This window comes from Sciurus vulgaris (genome assembly GCF_902686455.1).
Source record: "Sciurus vulgaris genome assembly, chromosome: 2".
Classification (NCBI taxonomy): Eukaryota; Metazoa; Chordata; class Mammalia; order Rodentia; family Sciuridae; genus Sciurus; species Sciurus vulgaris.
This window is the reverse complement of record NC_136462.1, coordinates 157868265-157887913: the sequence shown is the minus strand read 5'-3', so window position 1 is coordinate 157887913 and position 19649 is coordinate 157868265. Positions and strand designations below refer to the sequence as shown.

Sequence of the window (19649 nt, the reverse complement as noted above, 5' to 3'; positions counted from 1 at the left end):
CATTTCAAAAAAAGTAATTTTTATGCATTTGAAAAACTAACATTATGGGAAGCATTTAAGAAACTTCTCTGTGCAGTAGGAAATTCAGTATTTCTGTGCTTTTCTTAAATTATAGAAACAAAAGCCTACAAGTTACTGAAGAAGTCTACCCTTCAAGATAATACAAATCAAACTGAAGACAGATTTCCAAAGGCACGTGCTTCTACATCACAATTTTCAGGTAAATAAGGGCAGAATCAGCACTCAAAGCCACAGGGTCCTAGGGCAGCAGCCAGTACTGAATTCATGGAAGGGTGGTCATTCTTTGAAGGTTTCTAGAACTTACTTTGTAGCAGTCTGTCCGTGGATCAGAGTGAATGAGCACCTTTTCATCTTAGGGAAGTAGTCATTTGGAAGTCTTCCCTTTTGAATGTGCACTGGCCCAGTGTGGCAGTACCCCATACAGACCTTGGATTCTGCCTGCCATGTCATGGTGGTAGCTTGTCACTAACCACCAAAGGAGATGCCCCAAATTCCTTCTCTTCTCTACCTGTCCTCATTCTTTAATCATCAAATGGGCAATGTGCTGGGCTGCCCTCCATCACTAGAATGTTTGCAGGTTTTGAGTTCTTTTAACGAAAAGACTATAAATCTTGCTTTGAGCATGACAGCTGCTTAGCAAACACACATAGTGACTCCACAAATATTTTTGGTCAGTATATTTTGGTACCTAATTGTACAGGTACAAAAGATGAATAAATTTGGCATAATTGTAGTCCTTTGGATATGTATCAAAAAGTATAGTACTATTAATATACTAATAATTAACATTTTATTAATGTATTTATAAGTAAAATGATACTTTACAAATCAGTCCCCTCACTCCACACTGCAAATTATACTACATACTTTACGAGATTCCAAATGTTCCGGTATTGGAATCACAAGTACAGCCAGGTTCCTAGCAATTTGGGAGATTGAGGCAGGAAGATCACAATTTTGAGGTCAGCCTTTGCAACTTAGACTCACAGCAACTGAGTGAGACCCTGTCTCAAAATAAAAAGTATAAATGATTGGAGCTCAGAGGCAAAATACCAATGGGATCGATCCCCAGTATGTATGGAAAGAAGGGATGAAGGAAGGTGGGCAGGCAGACACAAGTGCTTCTGGTGGCCTTGGCAGTCATTATAGTTAGATAGGACCTCTGGTATTCATTTTTACTTCTGGTCAGGAACTACCTTTTTATCCCTCCTCTCCTCTGAGCTCCAATGGGAAGCAGAAGGCCAGTTGGGAAGGTAAAGGGGAACTTCACAGCACTGTTACAGGTAGTGATGGAAATGTGTGCTCTGAACTTAAATTCTACCTCCAAATCTAACTATGAAAGAAGCAGTGTATTTTTCAGTTACTTTCTGAATCAGATATTTTAGGTCTCTGTCTCAGGGTGTCACTGTGGAAAGCCACTTAAACTTTGAGCCTAGGTTTTCATTTCCAAAAGTCCATCTCCTATTAAGCATGTTGGAAACTCTGTTCAGGCTTAATGTGGACAACATGGTTCAGAGAAATGCTTTGCTACTGAGGTTACATAAAGGCAAACAGGTTACAGACTAGAAACTCAACAAATCCTTTGCTAAGATGCCCATGCACTATCTATCTGGGATCTCAAGTGACTGCCATCTAAGAACCAGACATGTAGCAAAATATCCAAGGCTGAAGACACCCAGGAAGCAGAGATCAGGGATGCTGGGAACAGTGGAGACAGTTCAGTTCCTCCAGCCCTAGGCAGAGGTGGATTGTGCATCTTCTTCCTCCACCTTTTCAAACTGGGAAGAGTGGCCTTGATGGTTTTCAATGGAGATTCATTCTCCTCTGTGGTGTGAAAAATAGGATTTGGCAGAGGGGCTTAAAAGTGGATGGGGTAGGTAACTGTCATCCAGGACTGTCGATTATTTCTGAACCCTGGCTCCCAGCACATGATACTTTGGTGAGTTGTCACTGCCTGTTTGTCATAACAATTTGAATTATCCAGTACTCCATCCCATCATAGAGACTTTTGTGCTTATACCTACATTCATCTTTGTCATTTAAAATAGAGTTCTTTGGGTGGCTTTATTTTTTACATTTTGTGGCTTCTGTTTGAGTATCATTTCTTTTCAGTATGTTAGAAACATTTCAGTCTGCCCCAGAAGCTCCCATGACTTCTTTGGCTTGAACAACATTTTTCTCTGTTGGTGTTTGTTTTACCTAAGTTAGTGGGAAGCCGCTCATCATTCATTTCTTCCATTGCTGCACAGCCGCTAAGGCTTGCTCTCCGTGTTTTGTGCTTACCACAGGTTTGAATATTGGCAGCAGTACACTCAAGACAAAGACAACTCACAAAATCGCTTCAGAAGCTAGTTTTTCATCTAGCGAAGGAAGTCTTTTGTCAAGGTAAAGTCGTGAAAGCCTCTTTGAATAGCAGCAACAAGATGAGAAATGTCACCGTGCAATGAATTAAACTCTGGCCACATATTATTTTGTTTTGTGACTTGATGGAGGGGTGATGGTTTGGGGTTTTGTTCATCTAAAATAACAGTTGAAACTTTAGTCTACCTTTGAAAATGTTTGCACCAGAGCCAAGTATTGTTTTGCAGCTGTTGTTTCCTTGGTTTAAGACTCAATTGACACCTCAGTGAACCACAAATTAGCGTCTACAGCTGCTCGCAGTAGGACTGCTTAGAGACCACACAATGGAGGTTGTCAGAAAAAGGGCAGAGAGAAAACATCAGGCCTTAAAAGAAATAAAGTGACATGTTTCTTCTTTCTGAGACCGCTGATATATAAACTAGCAATTGTTGGATATTAGATTTTGTATTCTTCTTTTATGTCAAGTATTTAGGCTACAGTACGCTTGCCTTTACTGGCACTTTCTTATTTTACTTAAAGAACAAAATTTTTCTTTTTACATTTGTTAAACGATGGCACATCTTGTGTAAGTTTTTGAACAATGATAAGTGAGTTGTGTGCTGAATTTGTCATCAGGATAAATATTAAGCATTCAGTGCCTTCAAGTCGTAGAAAGAATTTATAGATGGGAATATAAGCAATTATCTGCCCTTTTACTTAGGCTAAATGCCATTAAAACAGCATAGCAAGTTTCCCTTTGTAATAGCATTGCTCATTAAAAAGATGACCTTTAGATGATTGCATTACATTTGAATTTTGTACTTGACCCTAGTGAAATTTTGAAACAGGAACTTTACATTTCTAATGTTATGTAGTATGTCCCGTAATATAAAATGATCTGATCCAGAAATGTCATATTGAAATGAAGTGAAAATGAAAATTTTAAAAAATCTTACTTTGATTTATATTTTGTAAAAACATAATATTTTAGAACTTGAAATATAATAAAATGAGGGAGTTTTTCTAAAATTCTTGTTTTTTGAACTTGACAAGCATCCAGATTGCTCATTTAATTATCAGAAATTATTGTCTTTAATATTCAAGTTTTTATCCATATTGTTAAAGTGGGAAATAACTGGGTCAGGAAAAGTGTTAAAGTATTATATTGTTATGACTATATTATAAATTCAAGTTGTTAAAGGACAATAAATTTATAGATAGCTTTCAGAGTTAATGATACAGTTTGGCTTAAAGACACTAAAAACCCAAATTCTTCTTAAACTTACTTTATATATGATCTTTGGGTAATTTTTAATATATTCAAAAGTAATTGGGTTTTACAGAACATTTTCTCAGCTTAATAATTTCACATCATGTCTATATTTCACCAAACTAAAATTGAACTTCTTTGTCCTACAAATTAAGGCATGGATCTTTTCTTATTACTATTGCTTCTTCATAAAATTAATTTCATAATGAATTACAAGTAATATCATCAGCTTTAAGAAAAAAAAAAAAAAAAAAAAACCTCAAAAGACCTTCAATGAACCCTTGGTTTTAGACACTTGATAATAATCCAGTGATGAAAAGACTTGGCCATCAAGTGCCTGGGTTTGGTGCTCTGTTTGTCACAGTTTGGTTCTTGTGCTGGGTTTGGTATTGTTAATACCCCACCCTGGGCTTTGGAGAGCTCTGGTTTTGCTGTTTGTGCCTGGGTTCACTGAAATTTCTTAAAGGCTTACATTTAAGGATCCCACTTACTGCAGTCACTCCTTGTGCTTTATTGCTTTTACAAGTGGTCTCGAAACCTAGTACTTGAGAATAAACATAACAGTGCAGCGCTGCTGTAGCACTTTTAAAAATTCTTCTTTGCTCTATTTTGTCAGTGAGCTGATGAGCAACCTCAAAAAAAAAAAAAAAAAAAAGACCCCGCTGGACCTAAAAAAAAAAAAAAAAAAAAATGGCTTCCTCTGATGTCCTAGAGACAATAATTATGATGTGCTAGTTAAGCCCAAACTACAGCTGAGGGATTTTACTTTAAAGCAGCAGCTTGGGTGCAAAAATGCATTTATAGCTCTTTGTCTGCACCTCATTATGTGTGGGCCTGATTCATTAAGTAATTGGTTTGCAGTTGTTTACATGAGTATTAAGGCCTTCTTTTCAGCCGCCTTTGAGAGATACATTGTGCAAATGTTGCCTGTGATGAATGCAGAATGAAGGCCAGAGGGTCCGTCCTATTGGCTAAACAGTGCACTCTGTTGAAAAGCCAGAGAAAGGGATTGGGTGCTGCTTTGCATAGCAATGACTTTCTTAATAAGCGTTACAGATTAATACACACAAGCTATAAAAGATGCAAAGAGATACTCTTAGCACATTTATACATGCTCATTTCATTGTGATGGTGGTGGGATCTGGGTGCTTTCATATTCCGTTTTTCAGAGCAGCAGCTTCAGTGCATGAGCCGTAATAGAATCCGATGTTTATTGTATTATAAATCACGGGCAAGTAGGCAGATCGGCAACAGTTTATTATTAAAGATTCTTTCAGTGTAAATCTTTTTCTACCATTGTATTTGCTTCAGCAAAATCATTTTGTGGTTGAGTGGGGATGAAAGGCATAATGTACGAAGGAGTGAGTCCTAATAGGAAGCTGTTCTCCAAGTAAAGACCACTTGTTCCCTTTTGTTCAGGGGTGCATGCCAGAGCTTCCTCTCTTCTGCAAACATTGTCTCGCTTTACCTTCCCCAGGAAGCGATTTTCACTCTCCCGGATCCATTTATTCAATGAAGAGTACATCTTAACTGCCTGCCTTATAACTTCAGCTTACTGGTTCCTGCCTTGTAACTTCAGCTTACTGGTTGGTTAGAAATGCCAGGTTTTGCCCAAAGAAAAGGGGTGTGTACTTGCAACATAATTGCCTGGGGGAAAGGTAGCAGAAGTCACCCAGCCAGTGCACACTGGCAGGGCCGCTGTGGGTGGCATTCTATGCCAGCCCTGCAGCAATGGGAGCGACCAGTGGAGGGCGCCAGCCTGCTGCTGATGCTCCATGCACTGATAGGGGCCATGGATTCCTCTTGCCTGGTCATTGTGCTGTTTTCCCTGGAATAATACAAAGATCACAAAGAACCAAATTTTCCAGTAAAATGAAAATAAGTTTTTCCTGGAAGTCCTTTAATTTCTCTTATAAAAAGAAGTGCCCATCTCTGTCTCTGGCTTAGTAAATTTGCATTCTCTTTAAATTCTACTGAATTAGTAGCTTCCAAAATATCCCACACTTCTTATCATAAGCCCATATACTTTGATTTTTTTAATGCACACAGCACTTCTGTAATAAGAACAGTTCACTCCATTGTTTGAAGGGAAGAAGTTAACAAGTTGTCCCCAGGCAGCTGAAAATGGTATCTGTTGTAGGATCCTCAATTAACCATCAGGGGGCACTCAGACTTTTCAAATCAAAACTGCCTCCAACTTGAATGGGTCTTTAAAACTTAAAATTAGTATTTACAGAGATTTGTTGGCATGGTCACTGGAATTTTTTTCTTTCTATATTATTTTCTTCCTTCTGTTTTTTAGAAACATATGTCTGCTTTAGGAATATTCTAACTGAAGATGCTATTTAAGAAATTTAATATTGATTTCAGCTAGCAATCATTAAATTTTTAGAATTCAAAGCCTAGAGACCACAACATGAGTTATAATGATGAGTTTCCGTCATCATTATACCAAGGCCCTAGAACTAGAAGGACACTTTCTACTTGGAGCCATTCCTTTTCCCTAGCACAAACCACAGACTGTTCTCTTGGCAGAACCCTCAATTTCATTGCCAAACGCAACTGACATGTCCTCAAAGTGGCAGTAACTTGGGTATGTTTATTAATAGACTTGAGGTATATTTTTCTGTTCCAAAAAAAAAAAGAAAAGAAAAAGAAAAAGAAGATAGTGTTCATGCAATTGAGAGTCAATGTGTTATTAACAGAACTTTCCCCAGATTTGCTCTTTACAAATTTCCCCTCCCCTGAGAGCCAGAAACAAGAATCTGAGTCCCCATCCCAATATCTTCACCTCTGTTGCTGCGTGTCTTTCAAGAAGCCCTTGTCACCTGAACCCCTTCCAGTATAGAGCAGCCATACACGGTATGCCCTTGCCAGCCTATCTTCTATGTCCCTTGCTTCCAGAATATGCTGCACAGCACCAGGCTACTTGTCATACCCTGATGCAACATGTGGTTCCATGTCCATGGCTTTTATACCTGTTCTCTTGCTGAAATGCTCTTCACCGGGTTTCATTCAACCTTCTCAAAGTTTCTTGAGCAAAGGATCTGGCTTTACAGGATGCCCTTCCTATGGCCCCTGGGGCTGTTCCTACCATCATCTAACACATGCGTCTTCTGCTCCCTCCCCCTGTGTGAGCTTTCCATTGGGGTGGCAGGTTTCTGAATCTCCAGTACTTCCTGAGACAGTGAGCATCAGTATAGAGCTTCACCATTTACTCAAGTGTTATTCCTTACAAGAGTCAATTGTATAAAGTGCCCTCGTCTCCATATGGCATCACATGTAGAGATAGAGTTGTGTATTCTGTACAATTATCTGCATACGTTTGCATGCACATGTGTGCATGTACATATGTTTAAAGAGAAATAATCATGGACAGTTTTGAATAGTTTCTCTCTGCTCTGCAATACGTTTTCACAGTTTCAGGAAGCAGAACCTGGAGGAATATACTTACAGAGAGCCTTATCGGGTTCCTTCCTGACTGCTATCCTGTTGATGGAAAGGTTATCTGCCTTCTGGCCCTGACCTTGGCAGGGGTGTACAAACTTTTGGCACATGTCAGGGACCTGAAATGTCATCCTCTAGTTCCATTGCCCTAAATTATCTGCCAGCCCCATAGTTTGCCTGTATCACAGTTAGTATTTTGGTATCTGTCTTCCCCAATAGAGCATGAGCTCCTTGAGGGCAGAGATCAAGTCAGTTTTGTTCACTATTGCCTCAGCATAGAGCCTGGCTCATGATGTCCTATTTATCGTATTTTTTTTTTTTTTTTTCATTTGCTCAGAGAGGAAATGAGTGAAGGAGTGCATGAACTCAAACTAGATACTCTGCCCACCCTTGTTTTAAGGCCCGGCTAAGGCACTTCTCCTCCTCTAGGAACCTAACAAGTCATCCTCAGTGTTCCCACCTGTCAGGCCCCTCAGGAATACATACATATAGGCTTGTCTCCTCTCAGTCTGCCCCAAACCTTAATTTTCATTGGCCCTGTGCCTGATGGCTGATCACCACCACCTGCACATCACCAGCCAATTACGTGCCTTTGTTCATGCAAATGCTCTGATAGTGCAGCACCTCTGTACTGAAGTCTACTGCTCCATGCTCTCATATAGCATTCTTTTAACTACTCAGAACATGTTAAGAAAGAAATTACTATTCCCATTTTCAGACAAGAAGACTGCTGCTCAGAGAGGTAGGGAATTTGCCCATAACCACAAAGTGAGCAGAGTTGGGCATTAGAAGCCAAGACCATCTGTCACAGAGCAGATACATCCCAGTTCCTGAAAGCAACTCACACAATCAGTCCCACATTGGGGTGGGGGCCCAATGGAACTGACAGAAGGTTCTCCTTCACCTTGGTATTTTATTGCTTCTCACAAGGCTGATCAGTATACCAGAAGAGCTTTTTGTTCCAGTTCTATTCCACTGTTGGCTAACTTCATTCTGGGACATATCCCTCAACCCCTTTGGACTCAGTATGCCCATACATTGAAGGATCTGGATTTGTAGAACATAAATGCTCTGTTTTACTTTAATGTGGATTTCTTACCTTTAGGTTTTCTGCATCTCATTTTGTATTCCATTTGCCAGCTCCACAAAGCAAAACCTAGTACTTAAAATAATTTTTACCATCTAATTTTGTGTTTATGTTGATTGTGTAGACTTTTTCTAGCTATGTTAGCCATTTGCTCATATAAAATTAACACCTGATGCATATAATTTCTCCTATTTCATTAGTATGCTGTGCTACTATGATTACTTAGGTAGGGGTGTTCATCTGTGCGAGGGTTGCGTTTAAAGAAGCTGTTACAAGATCATGACTGACCTTGACTTCTTAAACTTAACAAGGGATGAGTACAAAGAAAGTGGCTTTGAATTACAGTCCTTCTAATCTGATTTATCAATAGCAGAAGAACTCAAATAGTTACCAAAAGTCATCAGAAAATGGAAAAGTATGGCAAGATGTTAATTATTGAATATCCCCCTGATGAGTATGTGGTTGTTCACGATACAGCTGGGGGAAAATTACCAAACCTACTGAGAAATTCTGCAGATAAGTGTCTAATATAATGCAGTTATATTTTAATTTACTCAGTTGTCTGTGGTTTGTTTGAAATGGGACCACCAGTCTAATTGTAAACTTTTAAGGAAAAAAATTCAAGTGGTCTGTTTTAGGTTCCAAGAGTTACCCTTGAGATACCATGAAGGGGAAAAGTGGGCTCTCTCTTTTGCTGCACATGTGTCACACATTGGCAGTGCTGGTAACAGGTTCAGCAAATAACAGCCCTTGAACCAAGACCAGACTTGGTTTTGTATGGCCTACAACTTAAAATTGATTTTTATACTCTGAAGTGATTAAAGTCCAAAGAAGAATGTTTCATGATACCTGAAAGTATATGAAATTCAAATTTCAGTATCTGTAAAATGAAGTTTCTTCGGAAAACAGCCACTTCTATCAGTTTAGGTATTGTCCATGGCTGATTTCTTACTACAACCACAGAACTGAGTAGCTATGACAGGCCACATGTTCCACAAAGCCTGAATTGTTTACTATCTGGTGCTTTCTTTCTTCTTTAATTAACAGCAACAATTGTACAAATCGATGAGTTTCACTGTGACATTTCTACACATATATATATGATGTGCACTTATCACACCACCCTCCTTTTTACCTTTTCTTGCCCTCTTCTTTCCCTTTCCTCTGCCCCCATTCCCAGACCCTAACAGTCCCTCTTCTACTTCTACTTTTGTTGTTGTTGTTGTTGTTAATGCCTATGATAGGAAATATGGATACTCTTCTTTGTGTCTGACTTACTGCACTTGATATGTCCTCCAGTTCCATCCATTTTCCTGCAAATGATAGATTTCATTCTTTTTATGGCTTAAGAATTCTCATGTTTGTGTGCACGCCATATTTTTTTTTTATCTGTTCATCTGTTACTGGGCACCTTGGCTGATTCCATATCTTGACTACTGTGAATAGTGCCACAATAAACATGGTATGCAAGTAAACATGGTATGCAAGTGTCTCTTTTGTATGCTAACTCCATTTTCTTCTGATGTAAACCAAGGAGTGGTATAGCTGAATCAAATGGTAATTCTAGTTTTAGTTTTTTAAAGAACTCCCTACTGTTTTCCATAGTAACTGTACTAGATTACATTCTCACCAACAGTGTATAAGATTTCCTTTTTCTCCACATATTGCCAGCATTTTCTTTTTATAATAACCGTCTAGTTGGGATGAGGTGGAATCTCAGTGTAGTTCTTTTGTTTTGTTAGTTATTGTTTTGAGATGGGGTCTCACTGGGTTGCTCAGGCTAGCAACTCATCTTCCCACTTCAGCCTCCAGAGTTGCTGGTGTTACAGGTGTTACAAATGCATGCCACCACATCTGGCCTAGATGTGGTTTTTTTTGTCTGTTTGTTTTTGGGTTTTTTGTTTGTTTGTTTTTGCAGTACTGGGGATCAAACTCAGGGCCTTGTGCTTGCAAGGCAAGCACTCTACCAACTGAGCTATCTCCCCAGCCCCGATGTAGTTTTAATTTGCATTTCTCTGATGGCTAAATTAGACCATTTTTTCCTAAATTTATTGGCCACTCATACGTCTTATTTTGATAGGTGTCTATTTAGGTCATATAACCATTTTGAAAATTGAATTACTTGGTTTTTTTCTTGTTAAGTTTTATAGTCCTTTACATATTCTGGATATTAATCCTTTGTCAGATGAATTGCTGGTTAAGATTTTCTCCCATTTAATAGGTTATCTTCATCCTCGTGTTTCCTTAGTTTAATTTGATGTAATTTCACTTGTTAATTCAGTTTTCATATTTTCTCCTGAACTGTTGGAGCCCTATACAAGAAATTATTATAAGATATTCAGTATCTTGAAGTGTTTCCTCAAGCGTTTTTATCTCTGGTCCACATTAAGTTTTGTATAGGGTGAGCGGTATCTAGTTTCATTCTTCTTTGTGTGGATATCATATCATCAGCAAATAGGGATAATTTGACTTCTGTCTTACCTATTTGTATACATTTTCTGTCTTTCTCTTGCCTGATTGCTCTAGCTAAAATTTCTAGTACAATATTGAATGAGAGTTGTTGAGAGTGGTCTTTTTCCCCATTTGGTAAGATGTTGGCTATGGATTGTTGAGATAAGATCCTTCTGTACCTAATTTATTCAGAGCTTTTGTCATGAAGGGATGTTAAATTTTATCAAAGACTTTCCGTATCTATTGAGATGATCATGTGATTTTTATCCTTGAATCTATTTATGTGGTGTATTACATTTTTTGATATGCATATGTTGCACCATCCTTACATCCTTGGAATGAAATAAACTTGATCGTGGTGAGTGATCTTTTGAATGTGCCATTGAATTGGAATTGCATGTGTTTTAGTAAGAATTATTGTTACCTATATTCATCAGGGATATTGGTCTATAGTTCTCTTTTTGTTGTATCCTTATCAGATTTTGGTAGCAAGGTAATAGTGGCTTTATAGAATGAAATTGGAAAATTTCCTTTCCCTTCTATTTTATGGAATAGTTTGAGGCACATTGGTGTCAGTTCTTAAATCTGGTAAAATTCAGCCTTGAATCCACCTAGTCCTGGGTCTTTTCTTTGTTGGGAGACTTTTTATTACTGTTTCAGTCACATTACTTGTTGACCTATTCATCTGTTTAGATTATTTATATCCTCTTTGGTTCAATCTTGACAGGTGTGTGTATCAAGAAATTTGTTTCTTCTAGATTTTCCAATTTATTGCCATATAATTTTTCAAGGTATTCCCTAATGACCCTTTGAATTTCAGTGATATCTGTTGTAATATCTTCCTTTTCATTTATAATTTTATTTATTTGGGTCTTAATCTCTCATTTAGTTAGTTCAGCTAAAGGTTTGTCAATTTTGTTTATCTTTTCAAAGAACCCCTCTTTGTTTCATTGATGCTTTGTATTGTTCTTTTAGTCTCTTTATTTCTGCTCTGATCTTTATTATTTCTTTCCTTTTATCGATTAGGGATTTGAGGTTTTTCTTGTTTTCCCAATTTCAAATATGTCATTAGGTTATTTATTTGAGATATCTATCTCTTCCCTTACCCCATGTCTCTCTGTCTGTCTGTCTATCTGCCAAGGTTGGGCAGGGCTGGATCATGGCTGGAGTTAGATGCAGTTCCTCTCACTCAGAGGCATAGCACCCACCCTGTGTGTTCAGATTTCTGGTCTTGATCCCCAGCTGTTGTTTTGACTTTCTCACATGGGAAAACAGGAGAATGCTAGGTGCTTCTGATCTACTATCTTGACTCCTTACTATGTGATTCTTTACAGAAAATCTTTGCCAACCTCTGCCATATAAAACAGACATTACTTTCACCCTCTCAGAGATTAGGCAGTCGGATTCCAAGCACGTACGATGGAGTATGGTGATCATATCCCCTAGCCTGTAACTTTAACTCTTCCATTTCTTTTGCTTTCAGAAGTGAATTTGGTTTTGTTTTTCTCTAATTGACTATGGCAGCTAATAAGTTAGCTCTATCCAATACTCCAAGGGAAACTTTCCCTCTTTTCTATTCATCCTTTCCATATCTTTACTTATTAGGTATGACCCAGAGAAAGAAATGTTGACCCTAAGAATTGTGTTTAATAAAAATTGACCTTGAATTGCAGTGTCACATTGAGTCTTAAAGATGGATTCCCAAAAGAAAAAATAACTGCTGCTTAGGTGAGGGTGGAGTAGAAAACACTTAAAAAGTGTCCTCCACCTTTCTCAGTGGGTGAACTGTGGTGCATTGTGGTTCTAAAATATATTTTCTGAAAAATCTAATAAAGCAGACAATTAGGAACCATTGCACAATTATATTTCACTGAGATGTTCACTGGATCCCTGTGACTTAAATGTTCTCAAAGTCACATTGTGTAACTACAGGACAAACAGAAAATGTAAGTTCAAGTAGCCTCACAGACACATGGTAAACTTAGAATGCAGAGTCCCTGACATACTCTGTGGGTCACCTCTGTGGTAGCACTCAGCATTGCTAGCTCACTTGCTTTTGATGAGCTGTGTGATTATGAACAGTTACTTACATAGATGATTTCCACTTAGCCATGATGTGGCATTGTGCAAGACTTTTTCTTTTTTGTCTTCTCTGGGTCCCCCCTACCCCCTCATGCCACCACTTGCCAGCATATAAGCCAAAAAGGTGAACAAAATTTAATTAATATGTAACTTTACTGATTCTAAAGCTACATATTAGTTTAAAACATGCAAATCAAATATTTTATCATTGATATTATATCATTAAACATTGATCATGTGCCTTCAAGCAGGGCCCAGTGCTGAGTGAGGTTCATTTATTCACTCCACCCTGAGCACCTACTAAGTGCTAAGCACCAGATTACCCAGGTGAGCTGAGCAGATATGGTTGCTATCATCGTGGAGCTAATAGTCTAGTGGGGAAGCAGAGGCTAATCAATCAGTGACACAAATGGGTGTAAAGCAGCAACTCTGATGAGGACTTGGTGGTGGGATAGGGTAGGGCGAAGAATAGGAAAGGCTGTAGTGGGAGAACTCAATGTCATTAAGGAGATCAATCTTGGAAGCACTGCTCAGCGTTTAGGTCTTTGTGCCAAAAGCATTGTAGAGGCATTTGAAGAGTTTTATGCAAGAAAGTGAATGATCAGATTTGTGTTTCAAAAGAGCTCACTCCTTGCTACTGAGTAGAAAGTGGATGACAGTAGGACAAGGAAATATGACCAGCAGTGAAGAGATTTTTGCAGATATCCAGGGAGGAGATATCGATTCATTTACCAGTATGGTAGCAGTATACACGGAAATGATGAAGACCTGAAAAGTATTGGGAGGTCAGCTTGGCAGGACAAACAGGCTTGGGATTAAGTGTATGTCCTGGTGTGGCTTGGGAGGAAATAGAAAGTTGTGGATCATTTACCGAGATGAGATGAAAGCCCTGGCTTGGCAAGGGAGGGGACCACACTGGAAGGATGGTGAGTTTGTTCATGATGGAAGTATTGACCACAAGGTGCTTTGGAGGAGGCCAAATGGTAATACCAGACGGACACTGGACATGTTTCTGGAGCTCAGAAAAGTGGCCTAAATTCTAGGAACCTGACCTGAGCTTGCCTGTCTCTGTGCCCTTGCTCCTGTATCAAGGCTCCCTACTGCCTCCTCCTCCCACATCCTATCTTGTGACATCCTCTCCATCTTTAAAATCTCAGTCCAGAGGCATCTTGCCTCCTTGGGGATTCTGTAATCACCTACCCATCACTCACCACTGAGCACAAAGTTCTCCCAGCCAGCAGCAAACTTGCCTTTTCCCCATGAGGCTTATTATTTGAACCATACCTGGCAAATTTGCATCCTTGAATGCCTACCAGTATTTTTATAATCCACCCCTCCCCTTGAACACTTAGCCCAATATCTTCAGTTGGGTAAGTAGTAACTTAACCCCCAGTTACATTTACTGTCTACATGTACACACACATGTGTTTGTACTTTATGTAATATGAATTCTTTTAAACTCCCTTCATTGGTGCCCACTTTCATAGTAGCTTGACTACTGGTTAGCTTCTCGGTCTTTGCTGAGGGTCATAGGGGTTTTCTGCTCTTTATGGAGAAATGACACAGGCAGTATTTGATTATGGCAAATAATAGGCACTAAATTTCAAGGGAATATTGACAGTTACTGAACCTAGAAAATTTTACCTCATTGAAACTTATTTTACTGAAGGAAAAACATAAGCAAATTATGGCAGCTATGACAAAAGGCAGATTTTTAAGCCATAAGTTAACCAGGCTTGGCCCGAGGGAAAGGAAACTATGAATTTCTAGGGTTTTCTGCATCAAGAGGAAAAGGGTCCCAGCCATGAGAAGAGCAGTAGTGGCCCCATGTAGGGAGAATAACTCACCCTTTCCTAATACCTCCTTTGAGCACTTGTCCATTCTATTGAAATTGCAAAAGCTCCTGAAAAGGCACACTAAGAAATCCCATCCCACAGAGCCAGGTTCCTTGTCCTGTTGTCTTCAGTTAGTGGGTACTAACTAGATGCCACCAACTCTAGCATTTTTATGTATTTGATACATAGAAACCTAAGCATGTAAGTGTCCATGATGCTTGTATTTTTCTATTGTTTGTTGGTGACCTCCTTTGTTAAACTGTTAGTTTTGCTGTTACTGGCAGTAGGGAGATACATATTTTAACTCCCTCACTAACATCTCTTTACATTTTAAGGTCTTGAATTCCCTACTTCAGGTAGTTCACTTTGTGCTTGCCTAAAAGCAATAAAACTTTATACATCAGTGTTTCCAGAGAACTGTTGGATAGAAACCTTCCTCTGTCTCCCTTCCCACGTAACCACCCTCCAGCAAGAACTTACAGTGCCCAGTGCACACATGGCACTAGGGCAGATGGGATGCGGGCAGAGCCTGCTGAGGGAAACACACAGAGGTCACTGGTGATGCTGTTGGAGTAGCAGTACACACCAAAGCACCAACAAATACCTATAGGTACAAGGAGTCTTGACATTTTCTTTGTGCTTTCTTTGTGCTTTTAAAAATCTGGGAAGTATACTAAGTTGCAGGCCTTCTAGTAAATAACAGTGCTTCTTCCCCAATGTACTCTGTAAAACTATTAGTCTGTAATTTTTTCAGGCTCTTTCTTTATTTTACAGGCATGAAAACAAAAAGAAAATAATGACCAATTTAAAGTCAAATGGTAAGAGAAATAACTAGACATGAATTTTCATTTTTAATTTTAATCAAAACAGTTGTATGTGACATGTATTAGTCTTCTACATCCTTATGTGAGGACTGTGAAGTGTGCCCGCATCCTTGTAGTACCCATAGGGTGGGATCTGAGGACTTCTCAAGACATGGTTTTTCAAATCCATTGCTCATGGTGTGGCAGGGGTCTTGCAGTAACTCTAACTGGTTTCTTCGCATTCAGTCCTCTCCTCAGCCCCAGGTATCATCTACTTGATTACCAAGAATCCAAAACCTGATTTCCCCTTTTTACCTTCCTAAGAATTGTCAGTGTTTCCCCCTACCTGCAGGATAGAGTCTAACCTTTTTCCATTTGTGGTGTGGCCAATCCCACTTTCCAGCTCATTCCTCCCAAGTTCTGTCCTCTTTGGGTCAGCCACAACCAGCCTTTTTGTATACACCACATTTATGCCTCTGTGCCTTTGCTCATGAAGTTTCTTTCCCCTCCTCTCAGCCTCATGAGCTCCTGTTTATCCTTTAGTGCCAAGATGAAGTGAGAGTCTAATTCTCTTCTTACTCTAACACTGTGTGTGGCACCTCCCCTACCAACCTTGGACTCTCTCTCCTCTTGTCTCCTTAACCCCCATTCCCAGCAGGTGGTAATGGAACATATGGGTTTGAGTCATGACCCGGGTGGGACATTCAGCTTGACCACCCACAGCCTCAGTTTGCTTAGTAAAATGGAGATATTAATAATTCCTTACCAGGTTGATGAAAAATTAAAACGGAGTCATCTATAAGAAGTCAGCAAAAAGCTGCCAGGCCATGTCATATAGATATCAGTAGTCATGCAGTTGACAGGGTAGTAGTCACTATTGATGACCCTACCACATCCTAACAGCTGTCCAGAGGTTACCTCAGCTCCAGTTCATGGACATGCCTGCTGCCTTCTTTATCAGGCAGCTGTGAATCTCTGTCTAAAGGCTTTCTCTGGCCACAGGATGCCCCATGTCCAGCCTTCAGAAGGCAGCCCAAGTGCAAGGAGTTGATGCCCTGAGTTGAGAACTCTCAACCAGGAGATGGGAGTTGATAGATCAATAACTCTACTTCTTTACTCTTCACTGGGATAATGTAAAGAGAGTTCTAGTTCTACCCAGGCTTTCAGAGCAGAATTGAGTCCTTTTTGTGCCCTGCCAGCACCCACTTGTTAATATAATTTTTACTGGCTTCCTCTCTTCCCTGTGGCACTCCCCCACTCTCCTCCACATGGTTCATAAGATCACCCCTCAAATAAGTGATGTGTTTCCAAGTCCTCTCTTAGGCTTAGCTTCACTGCTTATTCCTCTACCATGCCTTTCCCTTCTCCTCTCTGCTCTTAGAAAGAACAGAGGAAGGTAGTTAATATCAGACCTGATGAAAACCCCTGGCAGCCCTGCATCCTTGTTAAGCCTGATTTTAAATCCCTATCCTATAGTAAAAAATTGGGCACAAGAGAAGGGAGAAGGAAAAGAATTTCTTGCAAAAGAATTTCCATAACAAAGCATAGAACATAGTGTGAAATATCTAGATTTTTTACAGTACCAACATCTATTCTGGGTGTATCTGTAAGGTACCTTATGTGGTATACTTATTAGACTTCTTGCAGGCCAGTGCTCTAATTAACCAGTCCCACTGTGCTGTTTCATAAACTTTTTTTATTTGTTCTTTTTAGATATACATGACATAGAGTGCTGTTTCTTAAACTCTTAATCAGAATGCAGAAAACATTGCATAACTGCCTGCTTTTCTTTTCCAGCCTTCTGGGGAGAGTCTGATGACAGTAACTCAGAAATTGAAGCTGCTTTGCGTCCTAAAAACTATAACACATCCGCTGATGATTTTGATGATTTTTATGACTAGTAAGCTGTAACATCTGTTGGAAAATAAAGGCTTTAAATAAACTGAAACCCTGTATTTATATGTGGTATCCAAAATAAACACATCCTTGTTCAAGAGGAAAACATGGGAACGCATTTGCTATTCAAGTGAAATTTCATGATAGAAATATGAACTAGCATATTCATTTATAAGTGTCATCAAGAAGCAAAGTGATGAGTTCAATGCCCATTAAACTCAAGTTGGCCACTGTTTCTCCCTCTGGAGATGGCCCATATTCTCCATTGAATGTCTGTTCTTTGCTTTACCGCCAAAGCTTCTTACTCTCACGATAGCCCACATTTTTCCTTGAATGTATCTTTGCTTTCCTAAATAAATCTTTGTGTTTCTGAAAATAAGAATTCAATTTTGTTTCTCTGTAGAAATTGGCAAGATGAAATTCAAAGGACCTAGAATAACCAAAAACAATCTTGAAAAAGAAAACGTTGAAACACCTGCACTTCCTGATTTTAACACTTATAAAAACCTACAGTAATTAAGATGGTCTGGTCCTGAATAGACCCGGATCAATGGAATATTGATTCCACTGATGTATAAGTAATCTAGAATTGAAAATTCAGAAATAATCCCTCACATTTATGGTCAAATAATTTTCAACAAGCATGTCAAAATTATTCAGTGTGGAAAGAACAGGCTTTTCAACAAATGATGAAGGAACAACTGGACAGCCACATGCAAAAAAAGGAAGTTGGATCTCTACCTTACGTTATACACAAAAGTTAACTTTAGACTGGACATGTTGGTGCACACTTATAGTCGCAGCTACTTGGGAGGCATACCCTCAGTGACCTACCTCCTTTAGCCACACCCCACCTGCTTACTCATTTAATTCATATCCATGGATTAACACACTGATCATTGTAACCTTACAACTCTCACAATCTATTTTACCTCAGAACATTCTTCTGTTGTCTCACATGAGCTTTTGGGGAAGAACTCATATTTAAACCATATATAACAAGGTTCACATGTAGTAAAGGTAAGAACATGCATAAGGGATTCATGAGATCTTCAAGAAAGTGATTGATCTTCTTCAAGCTCTGAGGAAGAAAAGAGAAAAGGATGAGCAAAATAAGTCTGGAGTACAGTTTAGTGATATGGTGCTTGCTTAGCAAGCCCTGGATTTGATCACAAAAATGAAAGAATGCAAAGAAGGGGCAGGAAGGTGGGTGGGATAAGAATTATGTCAGTGCATCAGTAGCAACTTATTTCTTTAATATATATATATATATATATATAACACACACACACACACACACACATGCTGGTCAAAATATTCCCTCAACTTCATGTACTTGTGAGTATAAAAAGACAAGGCCATATTCTTCACTCATTGATAACCACTCATTTCCTAACAATTTTCCAAAGATTGATTACTATAAAAATGTACGATGGAGCCAAAGGCTTTAGAATATATTACACGGTAATTTTCGGTTTTGTCTTTCTAGAATTTACTAGTATACATTGGAAAATTTATATTTTTCAGAATTTTTTGGGGGGAGGTGGTGCCAAGCATTGAACTCAGGAGCACTTAGCCACTGAGCCACATCCCCAATCCTATTTTGTATTTTGTTTAGAGACAGCATCTCACTGAGTTACTTAGCACCTCACTTTGCTGAGTCTGGCTTTGAACTCATGATCCTCCTGCCTCAGCCTCTGGAGCTGCTAGGATTGTAGGCATATGCCACAGCACCCTACTGGAATGGTTTTATTATTATTTATCCTGAATTTTAAGATCTATTATAAATGTTATTTATGTTTACCATACAAAAATATATATTCTAGGCAAATATGGCAAAATGTCAAAATTTATCAAATATTTGTCAAATCTGAATGGTGTCTACATGTTTTATGTTCTCTGCATTTTTCTGTGTTTAAAATAATTCATAATTTTAAAAAGATAGGTCATGAAGTGCTTTGTGATAATAAGAATTTGGACTTTATTCTGGAAGCCATTAAAGGATTTTAAATTGGAGATTTCCATTTTGAGAGCACATTTGCATTTTGTCATTTTCCTGTAGGATCATCCAGCCTACCCACTAATGAAAGTCAAGGAAAGCATTACCATATTTCTTTGCTTCTGCCACATTTTTTATATTTTAACATAAAGATGTGTCCTTTTGGTCAGACAGCACTCATAACATGGTTATTGCAGAATGATGTCCGCTGCTCAGGTGAAGTCCCAGAGGCAGTGGAGGAGCATGCTACATCACCAAATGCACTTAAGGGTGCCATGGAAGACATGGTGTGGCAAATAGTGACATCAGCCACTTGGAATTCAAAAGTTATTTATGAGAGGCAGCTTCTACATGTGGAGGAGTTTGGGGAAAGCATTAACTTGTTTAGTGGTGTGAATATTCTTTTCTATAGGTGCAC

At 38.9% G+C, this 19649-nt stretch overlaps 1 protein-coding gene across 3 annotated transcripts in view; it reads left to right on the top strand.

Annotated features, from left to right (window-relative positions):
* Positions 1 to 17249, top strand: part of KIZ (kizuna centrosomal protein) — a 128183-nt gene extending 110934 nt beyond the window's left edge. For 2 of the 3 annotated variants that reach the window (XM_079123559.1, XM_079123561.1), the window contains 4 exons: positions 116 to 220; positions 2310 to 2406; positions 15308 to 15351; positions 17134 to 17249. In XM_079123559.1, the coding sequence (XP_078979685.1) occupies positions 116 to 220; positions 2310 to 2406; positions 15308 to 15351; positions 17134 to 17237 (350 nt within the window). In that variant the 3' untranslated portion in view covers positions 17238 to 17249. The remainder of the gene's footprint in view (positions 1 to 115; positions 221 to 2309; positions 2407 to 15307; positions 15352 to 17133) is intronic. The other variant, XM_079123560.1, reaches the window with a different exon arrangement.
* The last annotated feature ends 2400 nt before the right edge of the window (positions 17250 to 19649 follow it).